Source organism: Ambystoma mexicanum, chromosome 10 (genome assembly GCF_040938575.1).
Source record: "Ambystoma mexicanum isolate Mex_15411 chromosome 10, UKY_AmexF1_1, whole genome shotgun sequence".
In the NCBI taxonomy this organism is placed as follows: domain Eukaryota; kingdom Metazoa; phylum Chordata; class Amphibia; order Caudata; family Ambystomatidae; genus Ambystoma; species Ambystoma mexicanum.
The window spans coordinates 1,236,205,871-1,236,229,211 of NC_090932.1; the positions used below are offsets into that span (position 1 = coordinate 1,236,205,871).

The 23,341-nt window shown below is 44.7% G+C and overlaps 1 protein-coding gene across 2 annotated transcripts in view; it reads left to right on the plus strand.

Moving 5' to 3' along the window:
• Window positions 1–23,341, plus strand: part of TESC (tescalcin) — a 414,921-nt gene that overhangs the window by 381,109 nt on the left and 10,471 nt on the right. Inside the window, exons 5-7 of one of the 2 annotated variants that reach the window (XM_069619210.1) lie at window positions 6,251–6,312; window positions 6,409–6,516; window positions 9,925–9,972. In XM_069619210.1, coding sequence (XP_069475311.1) covers window positions 6,251–6,312; window positions 6,409–6,516; window positions 9,925–9,972 — 218 coding nt within the window. The remainder of the gene's footprint in view (window positions 1–6,250; window positions 6,313–6,408; window positions 6,517–9,924; window positions 9,973–23,341) is intronic. The other variant, XM_069619211.1, reaches the window with a different exon arrangement.

Sequence of the window (23,341 nt, forward strand, 5' to 3'; positions counted from 1 at the left end):
TCCGGCTTTCTTCCAGGACCCTCAAAGCTCGGCGGAGGTGAAACTACACACCCTAGATGTGCGTAGGGCGGTCCTCTACTATGTAAATAAAACCAGACCGCTAAGAAAAACAGATCAACTGTTTGTCTCCGTAGCTACAGGCAGAGAGGGGGGTCGCGTCTCTAAAGGTGCCATCTCGAAGTGGATTATTAACTGTATCCAGCTGTGTTACTCACTCTCTGAAAGAACTCTGCCTTTCACGCCAAGAGCCCACTCTACTAGAGGCATTGGGGCCACTCTGGCTTTCATTGCAAATGTACCCCTTGACACCATTTGCAAAGCAGCTACTTGGAGCTCTATTCACACTTTTACTCAGCATTACTGCATTGACACCCATTCCAAGGAAGATACACAAGTAGGAAAAGCGTTTCTAAGACACTTATTTGCTCATGACCCTTCTCACATCCCACCTCCTTCTTCAGGTACTGCTTGCTAATCTATGCACAGCATGTGATCTAAGCAGATTCCACAAGCCTCAGAAGGGATACATTACTCATCGTAATCGTATTTCTGATGCTTGTATCTGCTTAGATTCACATGCGACCCACCCTTCCTCCCCTCTTAGAGAAGGTGCATGGTTGCTTGTAGTCTTACCTTTCTATCTATCTGCTTGGATTATCTGTACTCACGCTACTCCTCATGCTACCTCATGTCAGAAAAAATACAATCTGAGGATCCTAGACGCGTGAGGGATATTGGGTACAGTTGACGTCACACTAGGGATAGTATTACTGGCACGCCCTGTGTCGACGCCCATTTTTGAGTTTCGAAAAACAAACTGTAATACTCTGCAGCTTCCACTAGATGTCGGCCTATGCACAGCATGTGAATCTAAGCAGATACAAGCATCAGAAATACGATTACGGTGAGTAATGTATCCCATATATATATATATATATATATATATATATATATATATATATATATATATGTTACATCCTAAGATGATGAGGCCAGTGCTCCTGCAGGTACAGCATGGCTTTGTTCGACACTTTTCTATCCTTCAGAAAACGTGTCATTAGTTGGCTACTGAACAAAAACTAACATTGACCACTTTTTTTAATCTCTTTTATGCTCAATGATATTGCCTTGTACCTTGAATGTGCTTATTACATACAAATTGTATAAATGTACAACCTGTAAAATGTATATAATGTATCCTGTAACCACTTCCTTTGCGCCCTTTTACCTCTGGGTCTGGAGCGCTATATAAATAAATAAAACAAACAAACAAATATGTATATATTCCAACCCAAAATTAAGGTGCTATATTATAAGGGACAAGGAGGACTTGGTCCGCGTTGATGAGGAGTCACACTTATAGTCATGATAACGGGTAAATTTAGAGCACTGTGCTCAGTAAATAAACTATGATGTTCCGAAAAGGTACAAACAATAATAACGGGTACATTTAGAGCACTGTGCTCAGTAAATGAACTACCCCATTTCAAAAAGACAGTAATTTGAAACAATTTTGTAAATTACTTGTGCATTATGGCATGGAGTTAAAATTGTTTGTCTTGTTTTCGACTAATTGGCTTAATATACAAAGCCTTAGTGATTTACCAACAACACTAAGATATGGCCTCCGTTTCTTTGGCCTGTTCTAGACAGAGAATCTGGCCGTGGAGGCCTTGACAGTGAGAAAGGACCCTGCAAACCATAGAGCTTTCAGATCTCTATTCCTTCTCTCAAATATAAGGTGATTAGCATAATCAGTGAGCCATACATGAACAAACAACCATTGGGTTGCAAAACACGTTTTATTTTACACTTTCTCCTGTCCATTGTGATGCCTCAAATAAAACTGGATTTTTTAAAGTACTTTTAAGAAGTAGCCTTGGAGTGTGTATATTTCTGCAATTTAGGTCCCCATCACTTGCTTTCACGTTGCGTCCAGGTTTCATATATATGATTGTATGGTGGAACCCGAAATTCTCTTTGTAAATAAGTTCACCATCTTGTCATTTTAAAATGGTAGGACTTCCAGTTATATAGTAATCTTTCCATGAACGGAAATGCCAAATTGCCAGAGCAGTTCAAAAACAGTTGAATGCATCCATGTAAGGATCATCATGTGAACCGTGTGACTTCAAATTTGTATGAAGGTATTTCAATTGGAAAAAGTCTAAGGGGAAAAAATAAAGACAAGTAGGAGATTAACTGAAATATGAAATAAACAGGAATGAAGGCAATGGAATACCACTGAAACCGGTCAACCATCTATGCAAGGGATGCCTAGTTAAACATCTAGACACCCAGAAAACGGTTGCCTTTTTAAAGTTGAAACAAAAACGTTTGGTTTTTTAGAACCAAACAGATATGCAGGTAGAAATACATGTATTGTAAACTCCTCCTGTGCTCACATCCCGGTACAACCCATTTTTTAAAATCTCTAGCTATACACACAGTGGCGTTTTTCTGAGTCTATTTAAATCTGTGCACAGAAAAGATTTTAGGGTCAGTCGCTTTCACTATCCCCTCACCCTAGATAGGCTACGCACCACTGTATACTAGGGTGAGCCAGAGGAGAAGGGACAGTAAGAAAATATTAGAGGGAAAGAATAAGTGAGATTTATTCAACGTAATTTAAAGTAAGAACTGGAACATGAACTCATATGTGTGAAAAACGTTGTGGGCCTTTGGTTCAGGTCTAGTGACCTGTGTAGGGTCCCATTTGTATTTTGTACAAAAAGGTTTAAACCTAATTTACAAATAATATCCACCCCATAAAACGTCTCTCCATATCAGTATTGTTTTCCAATTCAAAGATATTTTAAACCAAATTCTGAATTAAGGAGATTATCAATCTGGAAAATTAGGGCACTCTAGCTCTCTCGCTCGCCCGATGTAGGATGAGCATGACACTTTCAGAGACCTCTCTCTTTGGGATCCAGCCAAAGGGTTTATCTACTTGTGAAAAGAAGGAAATGACTCTGCTTATGAGATGATCAGTTGAGAATGACCCTAACTGACATATCAGTCAGGCAGATGGTTATCCAAATCGCCTGCAGACACCAGAAAAAAAGATGTGATCTTTTGGTTTACAAGATTGATATTTTAATCACGGTATTTTTCACATTAAATTATGCAAACTCAATAATAATGCACTATTCTAACTGTTAGGGAGATTTATAAAGTGTATGCTTCATCCCCTCTCCTAGGGAGGCCCCCAGCACCTTTTGCTGGAATTCTGGACCTTTCTCTTCATATCCAGAATGAGTGGAGCCTTTTCCACTCATTCATTCTTACAGGCTCTGTCTTTTGGAACTCTGTATTTTACCTTTTTCTATGGAGTCTACTTTCCTGCATATCTCTTTTAAGGCATCTGTATTTTATTTTTGCGGCACACAACTCCTTATAGGCAGTGTGCTGGGAACCCCTCGGGTTCTCCTTTGAGATAATTTCTTTATCCTTACTTACTACTATTCTTAAGGATAGTATCTCTCCAAAAACGTTATATTCTGAGAGATTGGCACACAGCACCTTATGTGGAGTGCCAAGGGAAGACTTAGTATCCCCCTTTTCTCTGCTCCTGTGACTTTTTAGTCACATAGATGCAACTCTAGTTATCGCTGGTGGCAGTGGACATGTTCTACCGACTATTGTTATATTTTTCAACCGCAGACTGTATTCACAGTCCCGGTTGTGCACAATAGGGTCACCTATGTACTAACATGGTGGCTCCTTTCTTTCTTTGCCATTTCTAGCGTGGCTGTTCTTTGATAGCCTTCTGCTACCATTCTGGGAGGGGGAGTTCTGTGTGTGTGTGTGTGTTTTGCCTTTGGCTGGAACCCTTGGGTGTCTCCGCCTAGGCTCCACTGTGTCTTGGCAGGGAGGAAGTGGGGGGAGGAGTTTTTCACTCCCCTGCTCTTTGTCTGCCTGAGTGCCTGAATGGAACCAGCTCCAATGGGGGGTCTGGCTGTCCTTATTGGACAGCCACCTGCCCCTTTCTGTAAACTGCTGAGAGAGATTACAGAGGAGTGTGTGCTGAAAATGAATAAAAGGTGAGGTTCCTGAGGTGAAAGGCAATTCGACCACTGGAAACTGAAGTAACCTTTGCAACACCGTGAAGTGACCACTGCTGTCCTGACCCCATTTTCTATGCGACAGAGGAACTCTGAAGAGGATTACTCCTTCCCTTTAGCTGGTTGGACCAACCAGCCCTGAGACGACCTACAATCTGATCCATCTCCCGAGGTGCTGTGGCGTTCCAGAGTTGCAGACCGCGAATACCAGGTGACCTCTGACCCAATCTTAGTGCATCATCTTGTCAAGGCCAAATCCATGCAAGTCTTTGCTGAGCTCCAGGTGAACCTTCAGAGACACAATCTGACTCATCTAAGTTCCCTCACTAGAGTGCAGGACTCCAGGAATCGAAGAAGATTGACTGGAGGAAGTGTGTCCTTTGTTGGTGCTGCAGAAAAGGTGCCAAACCCGCAGACTGCCCAGAGAAGCTGATGAAATCTGTGCCAGAGGTCCTCCCTTGAGACTGCTGCTGAGAGATCCCATTAATAGTCCTGCCTTTCATCACGAGGCCAAGCTCTCCGAAGACCGGGTCCAGCGCTGCTACATTGAGGAGAATCCAGCCACAAGCATTTCCTCTAATATAAGGTACTGTGGGGTGTATAGGTATTGCTTACCTTGATTGAAGAAGCACTGCACAGTGTTGCAGTGCACGTAGAGGTGTCCACGGTGTCCACTCTTACCTCTGACCCAAACTGTCGACTTGTGTCCCTTTTGCGAGTCTCCAAAGTTGTGTCAGTTATTCTAGCGTCTTTAACTTGAGACTGAAAGTATCCACTAGAACTTTGGCTGTTTCCCTGGTTCGTAAGACTTTAAGCTCCCTACGAACTGACTTTTGCTGTTAGTTAGGGATTCAAATTTAAAATCATTAGTTGGCTTCTAAACCGTCTCCAAAACCTTAAGCTCTGCTACTGTTTGACTGTGTTCCTTCCAAAAAGACTTTATCTTATGTGGTTTGCTAACTAAATACAGTTACTGTATGTCTTTGTCTGTGCGCGAGTACAGGGCAATACCGATAATACGGTAAAAATGTCAGTAATGTCAAACTCTGTAACAATAGTAACCATGAGAAACTACCAACTAAGCCGGGGAATTTGAAAAGTATCTACAATTATTCCTATATATATTGGTTCAATTATTTAATTATTATAAGACATTTCTTGTTTAATTATAATAAATATATATTTTATATAAATGTATTGGTGTAAGTGTTTCTTTGATCTGCTTTACTAACTGGTTTTAGTGTACTTACCTACAGCTGAAATTGTCCTCTTATGATAAGCCTGACTGCTCTGCCACTCTACCATGGTTCCATGAGTAGTACAGACTGATACTAAGAGTTGGGGACCTGTATACCATTGGGATAGTTTTATTAAGTCTTACCTCTAGTGGACTTTAGGAAAACTCCCCTAACACTAACTAAATAAATTATACTAATGTGTGCATCCAAAATCCAAACTGTGGGACAACACAATGAGGGATTGACGTTGTAGTAGACATTTTCATTTGACTTAAAAAGACATGGAATGAATACTGCAATGAGCAGGTCAGCTTTCTGCAAGTACTATGCTTTCAACAGAAGTGCCACAGAGATGCCCTGTTTGCACAAACTGTCCGCTGACCGATCCATGATGCCATCTTTCTGTAGCGTTTGCTGCTTTGTAATCTTGCCACATGTTGAGAATCAAAGGAGCTGACGCGAATACTATGAAAAAAGGCCCTGTCTATTGTATTTTTATAATACTCCACCTCTGTTCACCAGACACACCCTCCACCCAACAGCTCTGACCCTAGTTAAGGCATATAATGCACATGTGTGGCATCTTAGTTGGTGCCTGGGTGTAGGGTAATGCACGTGTCATTACTCCCCCATGCCTGGCTGTGGAAGTACATCAACACTATGAATGACGGGTGGGAGTGTTGGATCAAGGGTGAAAGTGATACTATTGGACTGTCTGAAAGGACACACAGCATATGGCGATTCAACCCAGAAATATGTGTGAACCTTTGCTTTTCATCACATCACCCATTCAATACCTACATGGTAGCCCCCATGCAATGTGGCAAAGTATATTATCCTTCAGAATATCACATTGGAGTACCAAGAAAGGCACATTTTATATCCAACCTTGTAACTAAGTACAGAAAAAGTGAAATAACTAACCCTTTTTTGTAATCTTTCCAGTTCTATTCCACATGTACGACTCAGACAACGATGGCAAAATCAACCTCGAGGAATACAGACATGTAGGTTTCATGCACGCCTTTTGTTCTGTTGCTAAACAACCAACAGGTGTAGGGTTCCAGAGTAAGCAATACAGTCTTGTGTCCTCCATTTTGCAGGTGGTGGAGGAGCTTCTGTCAGGGAACCCACACATCGGGAAGGAGGCAGCAAGGTCTATTGCCGATGGTGCCATGATGGAAGCTGCAAGCATTTGTGTCGGGCAGATGGTAAGAACTCCCCCCTATTATCTGTCCCATATTATCTGCCCGGAAGTCCCAGTAAGACTGATCATTTGAAAACACATGTGTCTCAGTTAGCAGTAGGATAAATTGGTGTTTAGAACCTACATAATTTGGAATCATTTTGAAACAGAACTCCAACAAATTCGCCTTTGCTTGTCAATTAATATTCAAAGATTTATTTTTAAAACATACAAAAGTTATGTCATAAAAATGAAATTACTAGATGTGCCAATATGCAACATTAAATTAGACGTATATAAAGGCATGCTCTGTGCATAGTAAGTAATACAGATATATAGGAATGACATGAAAGAGATGCTAATGCGAAGAGGAATCACAACAGAAAAAAAGAGTTGGCAAGGGTGAGATGGATTTACGTGCATTGGTTCAGACTGGGCCCCCATATCTGTGCCCCAACAAAGATAAATATTGTGCTCTGATGAGGCCGCATAGTGTAACATACCACTCCAGTTCGTCAAACTAAGTATTTTAGCCATCACTGCCAGTTCCATGTCATTTCATCGCCTGCCTGTTCATCCCCAGGTTTTTTAACGTGCACATTCCACCGAATGTGCTCATGTTTTTTTTTTGTTTGGGGGGATAATCCCCAAGCGCCCCTCCCACACTTATTTTTTGCTATTGCCCACCCGCCCAAATTCTTATCTGCCCTTTCCCACCCCACCCTAAAAAATTCGATGAGCACATTCCATGGAATGTGCACGTTAAAAAGCCTGGGGATGAACAGGCAGGCGATGAAAGGACTTGTACCGCATTGCCAACTTGCGCATCAACACATAATTGGATTTAGTTAAAGGATCTGCCACAACTTTGACTGCTACAGTGTGGGAGCACAAGGTGAGCACTAATGTTTCAAGGCAACAATTGCAACTGACATCTACCAAACATAGACAACATATTTTCCTTGTTATAGATTGTGTATTATTAGTGTTCCTCTCAAGCACAGGTCCAAAATGTAATCTAATTTGGAGCATGTTTCTCGTTCTTCAGCCAATCAGGGAACTTGGAATGTGCCTCCACCTGTCTGTGTTTAAATACCTGCATTCCAGGGTTCCCTTTGAACTCTCTTTTCTGCTGCTATGACCCTTTGTCCATTCTCTGTTTCCGTGGCCCTAATGGCAGCTCTGCTTACCTTCCTGTCAATTGCCCCGGCTTGCAACGCTGCTCCTTGTGCCCTCTCATTCTGGGCCCACCTTGACTTTGCTAATCCCTTGTGGTTTTTCTAGCCCACCCAGTGAGTAGTCTTTTTTATCTATCCTACACTCAGGTTGCCAACACATGCTCCAAATGGTTACCAGACATTTAGTCGAAAAAAAATGGTCGACAGGACATTTGGTCGAAACCATTTGGTCGAAAGACAAATGGTCGAATTTGTTTTGAATTTTTCTTTTCTTTTTTTTGGGGGAGGGGTTGGGGGGGTCCCCCCACCCCCTTTTTTTCTAAAAAAACCTTTTTTTCCCTAAACCAAAACCTAAAAAATATATATATAAATAAAAAAAAAATTCAACCATTTGGTTTTCGACCAAATTCGGTCGACCAAATGTCTTTCGACCAAATGTCCGGACACCGCTCCAAATGGCCCGCAGATGGCACACTGGCTGATGTTTGCGTTTGTCAGAGATAGAGACGGGTGCAGGACTTGAATTCCGCTATTACCTGTGAGTCCCACCGCACGGCTGTTGTGCCCTGAGTCCATCCCAATCATGGTGTCTACAAGCACCTCAGACTCATCTCCCACTGCACACGCTCTAGTTGCATTATAACACGCTATTGTATGAGCAGTGACCTCCAGCCTCATTACAGTACTCAGCATCAGTCCAACACCACCGACCTGGACAGTGTTCAATCAATCACAAAATGGAGCTAGCTGGTGTGGGCTCAGGCACCTCACTAGATGTTGCTGCATGCACGCAACCACTATACATGTGATGTATATCAAATAACTATCTTGGCCTAGCAAGTTATTGCTCGGAGGCCAACAGACGTCATGAATATCATCAATGCTATACTGTCTTGGCCTATTGATAACAGATGTGCACAACTTTGCCAACCTTCTTTATTAGAAAGTTATATAGAGCGCCTTCTATCGCCATGCAGACCCTTGTGATTGCTACGCAGATAGAGATCAAGCATACACAAGTTGCCAAACCCCTTTTAGCATTGTTTGGGTGCCCCCCAGAAAACTAGGAGTACTGAGTCGAATAACATTCTGAACAGTTCTGCCTTGAGGCGTTCCTCAAAGTGCAGTTGGTTGGGTCCACCTTCATAGCTGGGTTCCAGACTTTGGGTCCTGTACTTTCAGGGATCTGCCGTTGAATAATTGCTGCCTTGTTGATGAGTTGTGCATTGGACGAGTGGAGGTTCCTGGCTGTTGCGCAGCATGGACTAGTTTCTGCATGCATGCCCGAGCTTGCTTTCAGCAGGCCTTTTGTACTGGGCAGATCATTTTGAATAAAGGTTAGACTCCACCAGTGGCAAGTAAAGTGCCTGTAGAGAAAGTGGGGCTGGCACACCTGCTGCACCCTTACTTCATTGTCTAGGACTGCGGCTTTTACACTACAGTAATCCTGGCTAAGATATTCTGTGAGGTTTATTTAGAGAGTGGATCTCATCAAGCACATTTGTAATGTGTTTAATACCATAGGGGATATCAGTTTGATCCTTTATGGGCAATATTTGAATTGTTTGAGAGAACTAATGGGATTTCTCCCAGCTGTCTTGAGCAGTGGATCCAGAGATCTCTGAAAGACTCTGTTCTAGAGCTCACTGCGGTGCTAGAAGCCACCCGCAGAGAGGTCTTTGGATGTACATGTGCACGGAGCACAACTCGATTTTCAAGCTACATTTGCCTGCATGGTCACCAATTGGCATTTGTATGCCAAATATTTTCTTGGCTGTGTGTATGCCATTCACCTTTAACTGTAGGTGTCAGAAGATCAGACAACGGCAATTTGTGTTTGTTCACATTCTTCGTGCATTTGTGTACTATTTTGTTAATCTTTTAAAAGCATCAACTTCCACTTTAGAAAGAAAGCGCACCCTTGCTATACTCCTTCTGATCCTATATGGCTCCACGTCTCCTGGCCATCTTGCTCTATGCTCGCCCTGCCTCCATATTAAGAGGGCTTTACTTATCTGTGTAATCGCTTCATTTCTCTAATGGAAGTTCTGAACCAAAGCCCGGGCTGCCAGCGATTTACAAGGTCTGACTGGACCAGGGAGCATCGTGGTATTGTCTGCCAAGCTTCTGAAGATGGCAGCGATGCTTTAAACGTTTGATCTGAGACTGTTATGTATGTTAATGGCATCCGTGCTCTGAATTTATCACAAAGAAGTTTTTAATTCCATTTGCCGTTGGCTTGTTCTTTTTTGCAGACGCCAGATCAAGTGTACGAGGGAATCAATTTTGAAGACTTTCTCAAGGTCAGAAATTAATTTTACATATTGGCTTGCAATCAGAAATTCTAATGGCCGATCCTGCAGACCTCCCTGCTGGACTGCGGCTCTGATGCCTGCATGGTTTTGACTGAGGTGCATCGGCAGAGGGAGGGGTGTGCTGGCATTTGGGCTGTGATAGTAGAATGCGCTGTTTAGGTTACCTATCTAGGTGCTGTAGGATTTAAGTGGAGAGGGGTCTCATTATGGGGAACGGGATGCACTGATGCAACTGTGCACATAGCCGCAGTGATCAATCAATGGGATTGATCCAGAATTGAAGTGAGGTCGTGCTTCAGGGGCATTATCAGAGCTGTGTGAGAGTCCTACTACCTGAAATGTAGATTAGGCGCAGTGTCAGTTCTTTGCGTGATATGATATGATAGGTTATTTATAACGCTCTTCATACCCAGAGGTTTCTAAGCGTGAACCCGGGGATCGAACCTGTGTTGCTCCGTGTCACTTGCTTCCAAGGCGAGCACGTTGCCCCTGAGCTATCCTCCCGAGACAGGTGCAGGTACTGGAACAGTAGGAGATCAGGTGCATTGTCAAAGCTGTTTGGAAGTCTTGATATTGGAACAGTAGGAAACAGGTTGCAATGCCAAACCTGTGGGTGTGTCTCTATACTGTAAGTGCAGTGTCAGATGTCTGTGCAAGCCCTGGTACTAGAATACTATGCGGTCAGATGGAATGCCTGAGCTGTGTGAGAGTCCTGGTGCCAGAACAGTAAGAGGTCAGGTGAAATATCAGAGCTGTGTGTGAGGCCTAGTACCGGAAGAGTAGAAGGTCAAGTTCAATGTCACAGCTTTGTGTTAGTCCTTGTGCCAGAAAATAATAGGCGGTCAGGTGCAATGTTACATGTGTGTGAGTCCTGGTACAGTAGATGGTCAGTTTAAATGTCAGGGCTGTGTGTGAGTCCTGCGACTGGACAAGTACGAGGTCATGTGAAATGCCAGAGCTCTGTGCGAGTTCTGCTATCGGAAATGGGTGAAGTCAGCTGCAATGCCAGATCTGTGTGCGTGCGAGTCCTGGTTCTAGAACATTTAGAGGTTAGATGCAATATCAGAGCTTTGGGAGAGTCCTGGTATTGGAACACTAGGCGGTTAGGTGCAAAACTAGAGCTGTGTGCAAGTCATTGTGCCAGAACAGTAGGTCAGGAACAGTGTCTGAGCTGTGTGTGTGCCATGGTACCGGAACATTAGGCGGTCAGATGCAATATCAGATCTCTGTGTAGGTTCTGATACCGGAACAGTAAGAAGTGTGACAAATCCAGGGTATTTGTCCCCTCTCCCCCAGGGGGAGCCAGCCCCTTTAGGACTAAGAAGGTGAGCCCACTAAGCTTAATGCCCCCTAGGGAAGAGGGAAGCAGGATCCCACTGGGTTGTCCCCCCCCTTGTGGATAGGAGATTCCCTGAAAGGAATTTTAGTAATCCTCCCTATTCTCAAGATCCCAATATCTGTGTTGTCTATGTGGGGACTTAAACTGTGTGATGACTTAAAACGTCCTGTAAGAATGGCTGTTATTGTTTCTGACTCTCTATATGCATAGTACTTGCCTAAAACGAGGGGACACTGGGACAGTCTACCCCCTAACAGAGGGACAGATAAAGAGCCAATCGGCATTAGAGACAGAAAGAAGAGATACCTGCAGAGCCTGAGAAGTGTGGAAGGTGTGGCAGGAAGAGGTGGCTAATGATATCACGGTTGATCCTGCAAAACGCTCACAGCCCTGGCGGACCAGGAGCTGGAAGCACCCGAACCAGAGGAGCAAGGCAGAGCTCCTTTCACCAGATAAGAGGACAACCGGCGTACTGGGATGCCCGCACCAAGGTCCTCCAAGAAGCCTGCGGGAAGAGACGGCAAGCTCTGCCAGATACACAACACCCAAAAGGAACAGAAGAGATGGTGCAAGTTGGACAATTTCTACCGATGAGCACTGCCCAGAGAACAGAGGTATCTGGTGGCTCTGGGTACCTAGGAAAGGGGAGGTGAGGCCCAAACAGACCCCAAAGCAGGGTGAGGGAGCCGAGACCCCAAGGTGGGGGAGGGACCCGAGACACAAAGGAGGGGTGAGAGCAACCAAACCACAAGGTGGAGTGACAGACCAGAGATGCCCAAGGCGGGGGAAGAGAAACCAAAACCCAAGGCAGAGTGAGAGACCAAGACCCCAAGGTGGGGGAATAGAAACCAAACCTCAAGACAGGGTCTGAGAAACCAAACCATAAGGAGGGATGAGACACCCAAGACCACATGGTGGGGTGAAAGCAACCAAACCCCAATGTGGGATGAGAGACCCAAGACCCCATGGTGGGGTGAGAGAAACAAAACCCCAAGGCAGGGTGAGAGACCTGAGAACTCAAGGTGGGGTGAGAATAACCAAACCCCAAAGCGGGATGATAGCCCGAGACCTCAAGGCAGGGTAAGAGAAACCAAACCACAAGGTGGGGTGAGAGAGCAGAGATCCCCAAGGCAGGGTGAGAGAAACCAAACCAAAAGGTGGTGTGAGAGAGCAGAGATCCCCAAGGTGGGGTGGGAGAAACCAAACTCCAAGGTAGGATGATAGCCCAGAGACCCCAAAGTGGGGTGAGAGAAACCAAACCCCAAGGTGGGGTGATAATAACCAACCCCCAAAGCGGGATGAGAGACCAGAAACCCCAAGGCGGGGAGAGAGAAACCAAAATTCAACGTGGGTGACACCCCAGAGACCACAAGGTGGGGTGAGAGAAAAGAGACCCCAAGGCAGGTTAAGCAAAACTAAATATCAAGTCGGGGTGAGAGAACAGAGACCTCCCCGGTGGGATGAGGGAAACCAAAACTCATAGCAGGGTGAGAGCCCAGAGACCCCAAAGTGGGGTGAAAGAAACCAAACCCAAGTCGGAGTGAGAGACCAGAGACCCCAGGGTGGGGTAAGATCAATCAAACCCCAATGCAGAGTGAGGGGCCTGATACCCCCAAGGTGGGGTGAGAGAATCCAAAACCCCAAGGTGGGGTGAGAAACAGAGACCCTAAGGCAGTGTAAGAGAAATCAAACCACTGGGCACGGTGAGAGAAATCAAACCCTAAGGCTGGGTGAGAGACCCAAGAACACAAGGTGGGGGGAGCAACCAAATCCCAAGGTGGGATGAGGGACCAGAAACCACAAGGTGGAGTGAGTGAAACCAAACCCCAGGTCAGGATGATAGCCCAGAGACCCCAAAGTGCGGTGAGAGAAACCAAAGCCCAAGACAGGGTGAGAGATATGAGACCCCAAGGTGGGGTGAGAATAACCAAACCCCAAGGTGGGTTGAGAGGCCCTAGACCCTAAGGCGGGACAAGGGAAACCAAACCCCAAGGCAGGATGAGATGACCAGAGACCCCAAGGCAGGGTAAGAGAAACCAAATCCCAAGGTGGGGTGAGAGACCAGAGACCACCACAGCGGATGAGGGAAACCAAACCCCACAGCAGGCTGAGAGCCCAGGGATCCCAATGTGGGGTGAGAACAACCAAACCCCAAGGCAGGGTGACAGAAATCAGACCCCAAAGCGGGGTGAATGGAACCAGAGACCACGGTGGGGTGAGAGACCAGACATCCCCAAGGTGGGGTGAATGGAATCAAACCCGAAGGTGGGGTGAGAGACCAGAGATCCCCAAAGCAAAGTGAGAGAAACCAAACCCAAGTCAGGGTGAGAGACCTGAGACCCCAAGGCAGGGAAAGAGAAACCGAACCCCAAGGCAGGGTGACAGAAATCAGACCCCAAAGTGGGGAGAATGGAAGCAGAGCCCAAGGTGGGGTGAGAGAACAAAGATCCCCAAAGCAAAGGGCAAGAGAAACCAAACCCCAAGGTGGGGAGAGAGAAACCAAACTGCAAGCAGGGGTGATAGAGCTGATAACCCAAGGCAGGGCAAGAGAAACGGAACCCCAAGGTGGGGTGAGAGAAATCAAACCCCCAAGGTGGGGTGAGAGAAATTAGACCCCAAGTGGTGTGAATGGAACCAGAGCCCAAGGTGGGGCAAGGACCAATAACTGCCTAGTAGGAGAGAACACCAAGATATTTCTTGGGGAGCGCGTGCAATGATAACAGTTGAAGTGGTGGGGACACAGACCAGATGTCCCCAAATGAGAACAAAAGTAAGAGACATCAATCAGACAGAATTGAATAGTACAGACAAGAGAAGGTTGGAGTGCCATTCAGCCTAGACTGTGCACAGGGGTGGGGAGCCCCTATTGAGAAAGACACACCATGGTGGGGCTCAGAAGCCAACCACCTGTCGTTTGCTCGGATCCAAGGCTCACCTTTGTTGAATGTATGTGTTTCTGTTATAGTGGCAGAGACAGCACCGAGGTAGGCATAGGATTCTGGATGGAGGACTTTCTTGTTTGTTAATGGACATCCTGACAAACCCTCATAAATATATTTTTCTCAGAGCCAAGAATCCTATACTTCGAGAGAGCATAGGTTATTTTGCGATCTAGAATAAAGAAAAGTTCATCCACAATGCCACCTTGTCCGTCTCCCTATTCTAATCTACCACAGAGTCAGATGCAAAGTTAGAGCTGTATGCAAGTCTTGATGCCGGAATAGTAAGAGGTTAGGTGCAGTGTCAGAAGAGTGTGTGAGTGAGCTCTGGTACCCAAATAGTAGGAGACTAGGTCCATTGTAAAAGCTGTGCGTGTGTCTGAAACTAGAGGAAGTCAGGTGAAGGGTTAAAGCTAGTGAGTTCTAGTATGAAAACGGTAGGGCTTGTGCAATGTAAGAGCTGTGTGAGGGTCCCAGTACCGGAACTGTAGGAGGTCTGGTTGTGCGAGTCCTAAGACTGAAAACTAGCAAGACACTCCGCTCCATTGTTCGGCACTGGGATGCACTAGCTGTACTGTGGAAAGGATGGATGATGACATAGCAGGAGGTACTGCAATCAGGGCTCACGTGCACTGCTAGAGCGGTCTGCACGAGAGCATCCTTGTACTGGTTTCTTTACCCTGCTTTTATTACTGCATGTTTGATGCCGAATGCAGTGTAGTGTTTGGGTGAGGCAGTATGGGATGTGGAGTGGGTGTGTGGAGATAGGGGGGGGTCTCCCCCACATTTTGTGGCAAATTTGTAACAAAATGCGGTAAAAAATACTGCAGTGAAATGTATGCAATTAGACACATAGAACTGGAATTTCCATAACAACATACATGAGACAGGGTGCACGAAAATAAGATAGGGATAGGAGGGGTGGTTGGGGGAACCTAGTACCAGTCAAGGGGGATCACAGGACCTGAAATTGTGTAGGTATGGGAGGTGGTAGTGGAGAACTCAAGACAAGTGCAGAAGTAGGAATACACTGGAATAAGCTTTAGAGGGGGTGACGGGGCAGTTCCAACCCAAGACTGGAAGGTGAGGGGAGATCCCAGAACCAACTCATGAGGGAGAGGGGCAGAGGAAGGACCAGAAACAGTCCTGGGCAGGGTGGTGGGTAATTGAGATCTGGAGCTCTCCAAACCAACTCCCCTAGTTTTGAGATGGACGGCACAGCTTAAAAAGATAAAGTGACCCACTTAGGGAAAGGTTAAGGTTGGTGACTTTAGTTGACTGGAAAATACACAACTTCGGTATCCTCCAATTACTACCAGATGCCAAGACATGTCACACATCTTTTAGCAGCTTGTGAGTAACTTCCCTCACCGACCACTACAAGCAGTGCTCATCTCAAATTGGCAAGAACTCTTTCTGGACTGAAGAGTGCGTTCTAAATCTTTCAAATGGACAACAGGAAATTACATCAGGCTGTAGAATCTTTGCCCACTCTGGCACCACATATTTCAAAGCTGGTGGAGCAAAGTCTGACAGCTGTGGAAACCAGTAAGGAGATTTCTGGACAGTCGAATGCTCCAGTGCTCCTAGAAGCCAAGAGCTGTTGCTCAAATCCTGTGCCTGGTTGGTCCAGGGTGAGCAGACTAAAACCTAAGCATAGATGCCCCTGCAATTCCTATCAAGAGATTACATAAATTAGGGTTGCTCCAGCCTGACATGAGTAAAGAATTCTACAGGAGCTGAGCATGTATCTTCATTGTGAACCTGAGACTATTTTTCTCATCATTGCAAGAGAACGTCATCGCCCAGGAAGTGAGTGAAAGCCTAAAGGTAACTACTGTTAGCCATCAGCCTACTGCTGCCCAACTTCTTCATGGGTATTTCCACCTGTGTGTGGATCTTGTCTCGCTCAGAGCCTCTGTTGGAAACTAACAAGGAGCTCAGACTATTTTTCATCAGTTTTAATCTTTTTCGTGTTAAGTAAAACAGCTGTTGGGATCGCCTATTCCATGTGAACAATGTTTGATGACCATACGTTTCTTTCACATTTTATAACAAATGTTTAAGGGCCTTTTTTAACTTCTCTCCATTTTTTGATCCAAATAATTGTTATTGGTAATTAATTCATACATTAATTACATTTGATAACAACCTCTATTTGGACCGGACATTATTTTCCTCTTGCTTTATTGCTTTTTGATCTTGGCATACCCAGGGATTACGGCACGTCGAGAAAGGTTTAAGACTCACATTGTTTCCTGTGTTCCCCTTGGTGCGCCGATGGCTTTTCCAGCAGGATTTTGAATTGGCTTTTTCTGCTTACTGCTGGACTATGGTGCCTTGGGAGCTCATCCTGCTGGCCACTCCTTTGCCTTTGACTTATCTTTCCTTGCGCTGCTTGTCTGGCACTGCCCCTGACAGGATTTACAATAGATAGTGCAATGAGTTAAGCTCTCTCTTTAGACACATGTGCGCAACCGGCATTCACATGTTTGACTCGCAGAAGAACAGGCTCAGCCCTTCATCCTAGCTAGGTCATTAAATTGGATGCCATTCAATATGGGTAATAATAGCCCCCATCATTAACGTCCTCATGAGCAGGAGAAGCTCCTCATGGAACATTGTATGAAAACAGGATTTTATTGATCGATAAGTGACTTTTGAAAGACCAAAAATGTTTGACCAACCTATGCAATCCCCAGCGCCAACCTCGGAGGTGAATGCGTGGTAATCTGGATGTGGTGTAACACTATCCACACTATGCTGAGACTTCATAAAGATCTTTTAGAGCAAATTCCACCCCTGCAGGTTCTCAGCTCAGACTCAAACCTGGGACCCAAATGAGAACGCAAACAACTCAAAGCTGAACGAACGAGGGGAATTACTTTTCATCGAGATCATTAAGTGCACATTTTATTAGATGAGGAACAGGTTAATTGGATGGGATTGGAATCGCTTCAAAGGAAGCTGGGTTTATGTTTGTAAGATAGACAGCTAGCCAGGGCTGTGAACAATTTATTTGAAGGCAGTCCATACATTGCAGCTAAAGGAGAAGTTAAAGGATATTGACAGCCTGTGCCAGGAGAGCTTTTCAAAAGCGATGGCAAATGGGCAGACAGCCAAGGCTAACAGCAGAAAGTCAAACATGGATAAAAGGGTCAAACCCTGGGAGGAAACAGACCGAACCTGCCATAGGTCGGCTCCAAAAGTAACTGTTCTTCATTTTACAATACAATACAGATAAAGGAGCTGCTCCGGAAAGATGTCAACATGCAACCGCACACAAGCTCGGTCCTTCAGGGATATGAAATTTCCTTATATTGGGATTAATGTAAGCAGAGGCCTTGCCCTCCCTTCTCTGCAAATATATGGGAGCCCTGCTCCAGTGCCAGACCATCCAGGAAAATTAGTTCTTTAAAGATGGTGTGGCTTTAAGAAGTAAGAAAAGCCTCGTCCTCAATATGTATGCATCCGCAACCTATTTCTTGCGTCACAGATGTGGAGCCAACAATTCCACACTTTTTTACAGGTTCAATTGATGTCACAAGCTGGTGTTACTAAGCAGCTCACCTGCCCCTTCCACTTTAAAACACAATGTGTGGCACTAGGTTGGGATCAGAGGGTTGCTGATGCATTTAGAGCTCTCTTCTGACAGTAAGCTCCACACCCTTCTGTGTGAGAGGTGATGGCCAGGCTACACAAGCGTGCAGGCCACTGAGATCTTTGGGTGTAGCTTGTTGCTCTGGGAAATAACATGTAGGCAGTGGGAGTAACGGGCAGCCTCAGCAGAGTGTGAGGGTTCTCTTGAGGCTTTTTGAATTCTGTCCCGGAAAGAGGGATCCTGACAGGAGCGGAGTCCACATGTGCTGCGGTAGCTCCTTCTGATGGCAGCCTGTAATGTCAGGTAAACTGTGACTGCACAAAACTCCAGGCCCACTGTGTGTTGTCGGAGTGAGGAGGGGCGGGGGGTGGGGGATCTGCCTGCTTATGAGAGAGCAGAGGACAGACCCCACCTTAAATATGGGCAAGCGTCTCAAATGAGAGACTGAGCCTCCAACAGTGAGAGGAGATCCTGTGGTGGGATGTAAGCTCCACCGCTCGGAGCAGCTGGCTCATAGTGATGACAGATGGCTCCCTAGCCAGTGAATACATTGCTTATGAATACAGAGGAAAGGGAGCAAAAATGAAAAACGGGAGAAGAGCAAGTTAAGGCGGTGGAGACCAGTAGGGCTGCTACTGTCTCTCCACCATCTACATCGTTCTCTTATCCTACAATCTTGAGGTAATCACGGTTAGGCTGACTAGCCAGCATCATATAGGGGAGCCAGCAATCTTAGTAAGGAACACCAAAGATCAGGATGAGCAGGTGTGATCTTTTAACACTCTGAGCACTATATTGTGGGTCTATATTGATAGGTGAAATACAAGTTAATGTACAAAGGATGAACGTCCATTAATAGACGTGCAGTGTTTACTAGAAGTGGAGCTGCCTCATAGCCAACATCCTTTTCTTCATCACTCATATTTCAATATTGGAGAGTCAGGAAAGTGATTTTCTACCTAAGGAAATTAAGCGTTTTCTCCAGATGTAACTAGTTTTACACTTTAAAGCATTGATATAAGAACAGGAGGTAGAGAAAGATGGAAACATGACTTAATAGTGCAGTTTCTGTATGTCACACAGTTGTCTGCAAGTATAGTACTAACCTTTAGTGAAATATGAGGCTCGACTAAGTCATTGTATGAGCAATGTAGGTGTTGTTACAAAATCAGTTAGTCTTGGTTTTCCATATTGGAAAAACAGGTCCTTGGAATGATATTCAACTGAAGAAAAAAAAAATCTTAATTTCAGTTCTTACTAGAAGGTTAACAGAAATACAGGAACTTTTCTAGGTATGTCAAAAGGAATGCTCAAATAGACTGATGGAAGTGGATATTGCAGCCTGTTCTATCAACAGAAAAGATCATTTAAACTTGGGGAAATTGGTATAAATGAGGTGACATGACTTAACATTGTTACCTGCAAATTTAATTATAGAAACAGTTTAGTTGAAATCTATTGAAGCCATTAATATGATTTAAAGGAATATGGAGTAAAGGGACCAGGTTGAAGTGGTCTTTCAAAGATGCTCTCAAAATGTAACCAATGAAATGGGCTTCTATTCTGCATCCATAAATTAACTATATTTGAGGAATATAGTGATGCCCAACTCTTAAATTGACAGTATATATCATGCCCTCTACTCTATATATAAAAGATGACCTTTTTGCAACCCTCTATCGTCTTATTCCCCTATTGGACGTTCCAGAAAAGGTTTTCTCCAAATGTTTGCTACTTCCCTTGCAACAGTGGGCTAAACAAAATAATTGATACATCGGTCTCAACAAGATTTTGTACAGGAACTTTTACCCTGATTAACTATAATATCTTGGCATGTATCACATTTATAGCAATAAAAGGCAGTACACCAATTCTAGATTGCCTTTTTTATCTATTAAAAGAATTTGGATAAAGTCCATATAGTACTCTTAAGTTACAGATTTTGTAAATGGGATATTGGTCCGGGTTGGCTACGCAAGATTCACTTGTGGTTTTCCAATACATGGTCAAAAATGCAGCTGCGTCACTGGTCAATTTCCTAGATCTGTATGAACATAAAAAGTTGCATGTTGACACAACAGTTATTTTTATGTATAGTGGATATATAATTGACTTTACCTACACCTGATCTTCTGCCCCCCAGAAATGGGTAGAGTAGCAATACCTTTAATTACGTTTGCTGATGATACTGTCAGTGTCACAGACTCCCTTTGGTCTTCAGTAGGCAATAAATGTCATACCTGCCTCTGTATGCAGGAAATTAACTAACAATTAACTATGACAAAAACGTGATTAGGTTTAGTTTTGCAAATAAGTTATTTAGATATCAAATGTATAGTACAAGGCTGGAACAGGTATCTTTTTATACATATTTGCGTGTGCTTTTCAATTCTAAACTGACTTGGAAGAACCCTTTTGAACATCTTACTGGAGTTAGTCTACATTATGGTGGTTAACCCTTCCTCCCAACCTTACTGAAGTATATTCCTCAAGCTGAGGCTCTCGCAGTTACCTGGTCACATATAGAGCCTCAGTATGGAGCTGATCTGAAACCAATAAATCTCAAACTGTTGAAGGGAATCTTCTGAGAAAGTTAATAGGCTTCAGACAGGCAATAGCAGTGTCAGCAATAAGATTGGAGCTCCTATTCACGGCTTGAAAAGACCCAATTTTATATGCACGCTTTTTGTTCTGGCATGGTTTCAAAGAAGTGTCTTTTATTCTTTTTGAAGAAGGAGCCTTAGAACACCTCCACAACAGGTTCATGTGCGAAAAATCACATTTTCTCAGATTTGGGAAATATTTATGGACCTTTTTGTTATGAGCAAGCTAAGAGTTCCATGTTAAAAAAAAACTGTCTAAAAAGGCAACTGTTAAGTCTTGGCCTTGCTGCCGATATCCTAGATTTGAATACTAAACAAGCCAGGATGTTTATTTTATAGTAATGTATATAATATGCAGTCCTATTTGCCCATGGAATCATTGCCAAACACTGATGTAACCTTTTTTGTTTCTGAACTGGGGTATCCGACCCAGCCCTTTAAGACGAGGCAACAATACTTCGATACATATGGGGATGCAGAATATACTCAAACATCAATAATGAAACTGACTCAGGAAGTTGGAAAGTACGTCTGTTTTAATGTCAATTATCTAAAACACAGAGTTTCAACGAACATCAGCAAAGTCGCTCGATCTTCTCACTCCTTACATTACATAAAAAAAGCAGGCTATCTACTAAAAACTTGTCATCATTGACGTCAATCTGCATGGCAAACTACAAAAACCTACTTGGGAAGGTGATAGGCTTACAGGGAATATATAAGTATATGTTCCATACTTGTCAGGGAAGGTGATTGGGTATCTTACATCAGATGGGGCAACTAAGCCCTCCTCTAGTGTAGGTCACTACGAACATCATCAAATACAAGATGTCCCATTGGTTATATAAACTATAGGGCTCTCTATTACGTGGCCCTCTATAATTGGTTGGCACCCTTGAACCCCTCTGTAATATTCCACACACACAAGCAGCACGCAGGCTTGCACCCAGGTGCTGGTGGGCTGGTCATAACTACAGCTTCCCACAAATTAGCCTGCCATCAATCATCACACTTGCAGTCTGCTAGTCAATTAATGCTTTGAACCTGGCCTTGGAAATGTTCCTTGCTCTGGAGTATACGAGGGCGTATAAGCATACTCTGTCTTCTTGGTTTCGAAACAGCTCGTCACAGTATCTAGTTTCATCTGACCATGTGACTGCAGACCATGTTTTCGAGTCTTACTGCATTTCAAATACTATTAAATGATGAACCTCCGACGCCTTTAATGTTCTCGCTCCTGACCTAAGACAGGAGTTTGTTCTTTTCACACGTTATGTAACTTTTGTACGCACATTCAGGCCCACGGTGGTCTTGACTTCCCGGTCTTGGGCCAGCCAAGCCTTTCTTTGATTCATCTTCATGGTTAAGTTTTCGTTTTCTAACTGCGACACACTGAAAAGCCTTTCTGTCTTCTGGGTCGAGCTCTGCTAAAGTGTGTTGTGGAATCATCCATAGTCCTTACATTTCCTATGTACATATGTTGGCGCATCGCTGCATTCTATTAATTCTCTCCTGGACTGATCACTTTCTCCTTTCCTCGCAGCTCACCCTCTCCTCCCCTCAGGCCAAGCCAACTCCAGCACTGCCACCTACCTTTGCGGTTATCCGACCCATGAAGTGTGTTTCAGTTGAGGCTTTCACTGCCACTTTCTCCCCCCTCATTCCCCCTTGGCTGACTCACACCCTGACACAGCCCTCTCCATGCATGCACCACTCTGCTATATCTGATACTTTCAATGCTCTTGCCCCTGTCATGAGGATCCGCTTGAAGCCCAAAGCCAAGTGCAACTCTTGGTATCACTCTCACCTCGTCACCCTTAAACGCAAGTGCAGGGTGGCTGAGAGGAAATGGCAGACTTCCGGTACATACTATGACTAACTGGTCTGCCGCCTGCTCCAAAGGCAATACCGGCTCCTGCACCAAGAAGAGAGCCCACATCCAAGCCACGTCTCTGCGGCATCTAACAACTCGGCTAAACTCTTTAAAATCTGCAAGGAGCTGGCCAATCCTGCTGCAGTATATACCTCTCCTGTTTTTCTTTTTCTTTCTCTCTCTCTCTCTCTCTCTCTCTTTCTCTGTCTCTCCCCCACTCCTCCCTCTACTCCCTCTGGCCCTTCTTCGGCCACCTCTCTGCCCTCCTTGTCTGCCGTTCCCCTGTTCTCCCCAGACGAGGTTTCCAGACAAGTCTGATCTATGAATGTCTCGTCAAAACAGGTTTACCCCTGTTCCTCCAAAACCATTAAGGGCCACATTGACACCCTGGCTCCTGCTCTGGGGCTGATTTCTGCAACCACTCATTCACCACTGGAGTCTTCCTTTCCCCCCTTAAGCACTCCCTTGTGCACCGTCTTCTTAAAAAGCCCTCTGCCAACCCTTCCTGCCTAGCTAACTATTGTCCAATCTCCATCACTCCTTTCCTGGGCAAAAATCTGGAAAAGCTGGCCATCTCCCAGCTTAATCCTCATACTGAATCTGTTGGTTGTCTTCAAGACCATCAGCTGGCTTCACAGCTGCCAAAAGCACGGAAACAGCTCTCCTGAACATCCGTGAAGACCCTCTCCCCAACCTTGATCCCAACAGTACCAGTGTCCTCATCTTACTTGATCTCTCTTCTGCCTTTGACATGGTCAACCATGCCATCCTGCTCAACCGTCTTTGTGACAACCTGGGTATCACTGATCAGGCCCTGGCTTGGCTAACTTCTTTCCTCTCGTATCGCCCCTCCCAGGTCCAACTTGGGTCCTTCCTCTCCTTTATCCCTATCTCTACCTGTGGTGTTCCCCAGGGGTCTAACATTTCTCCCTGGCTGTTCAACCAATATCTCACACTTCTTGCCCACCACATTGTCGCTCTCTGCCCCAACTTTCAGTGCTA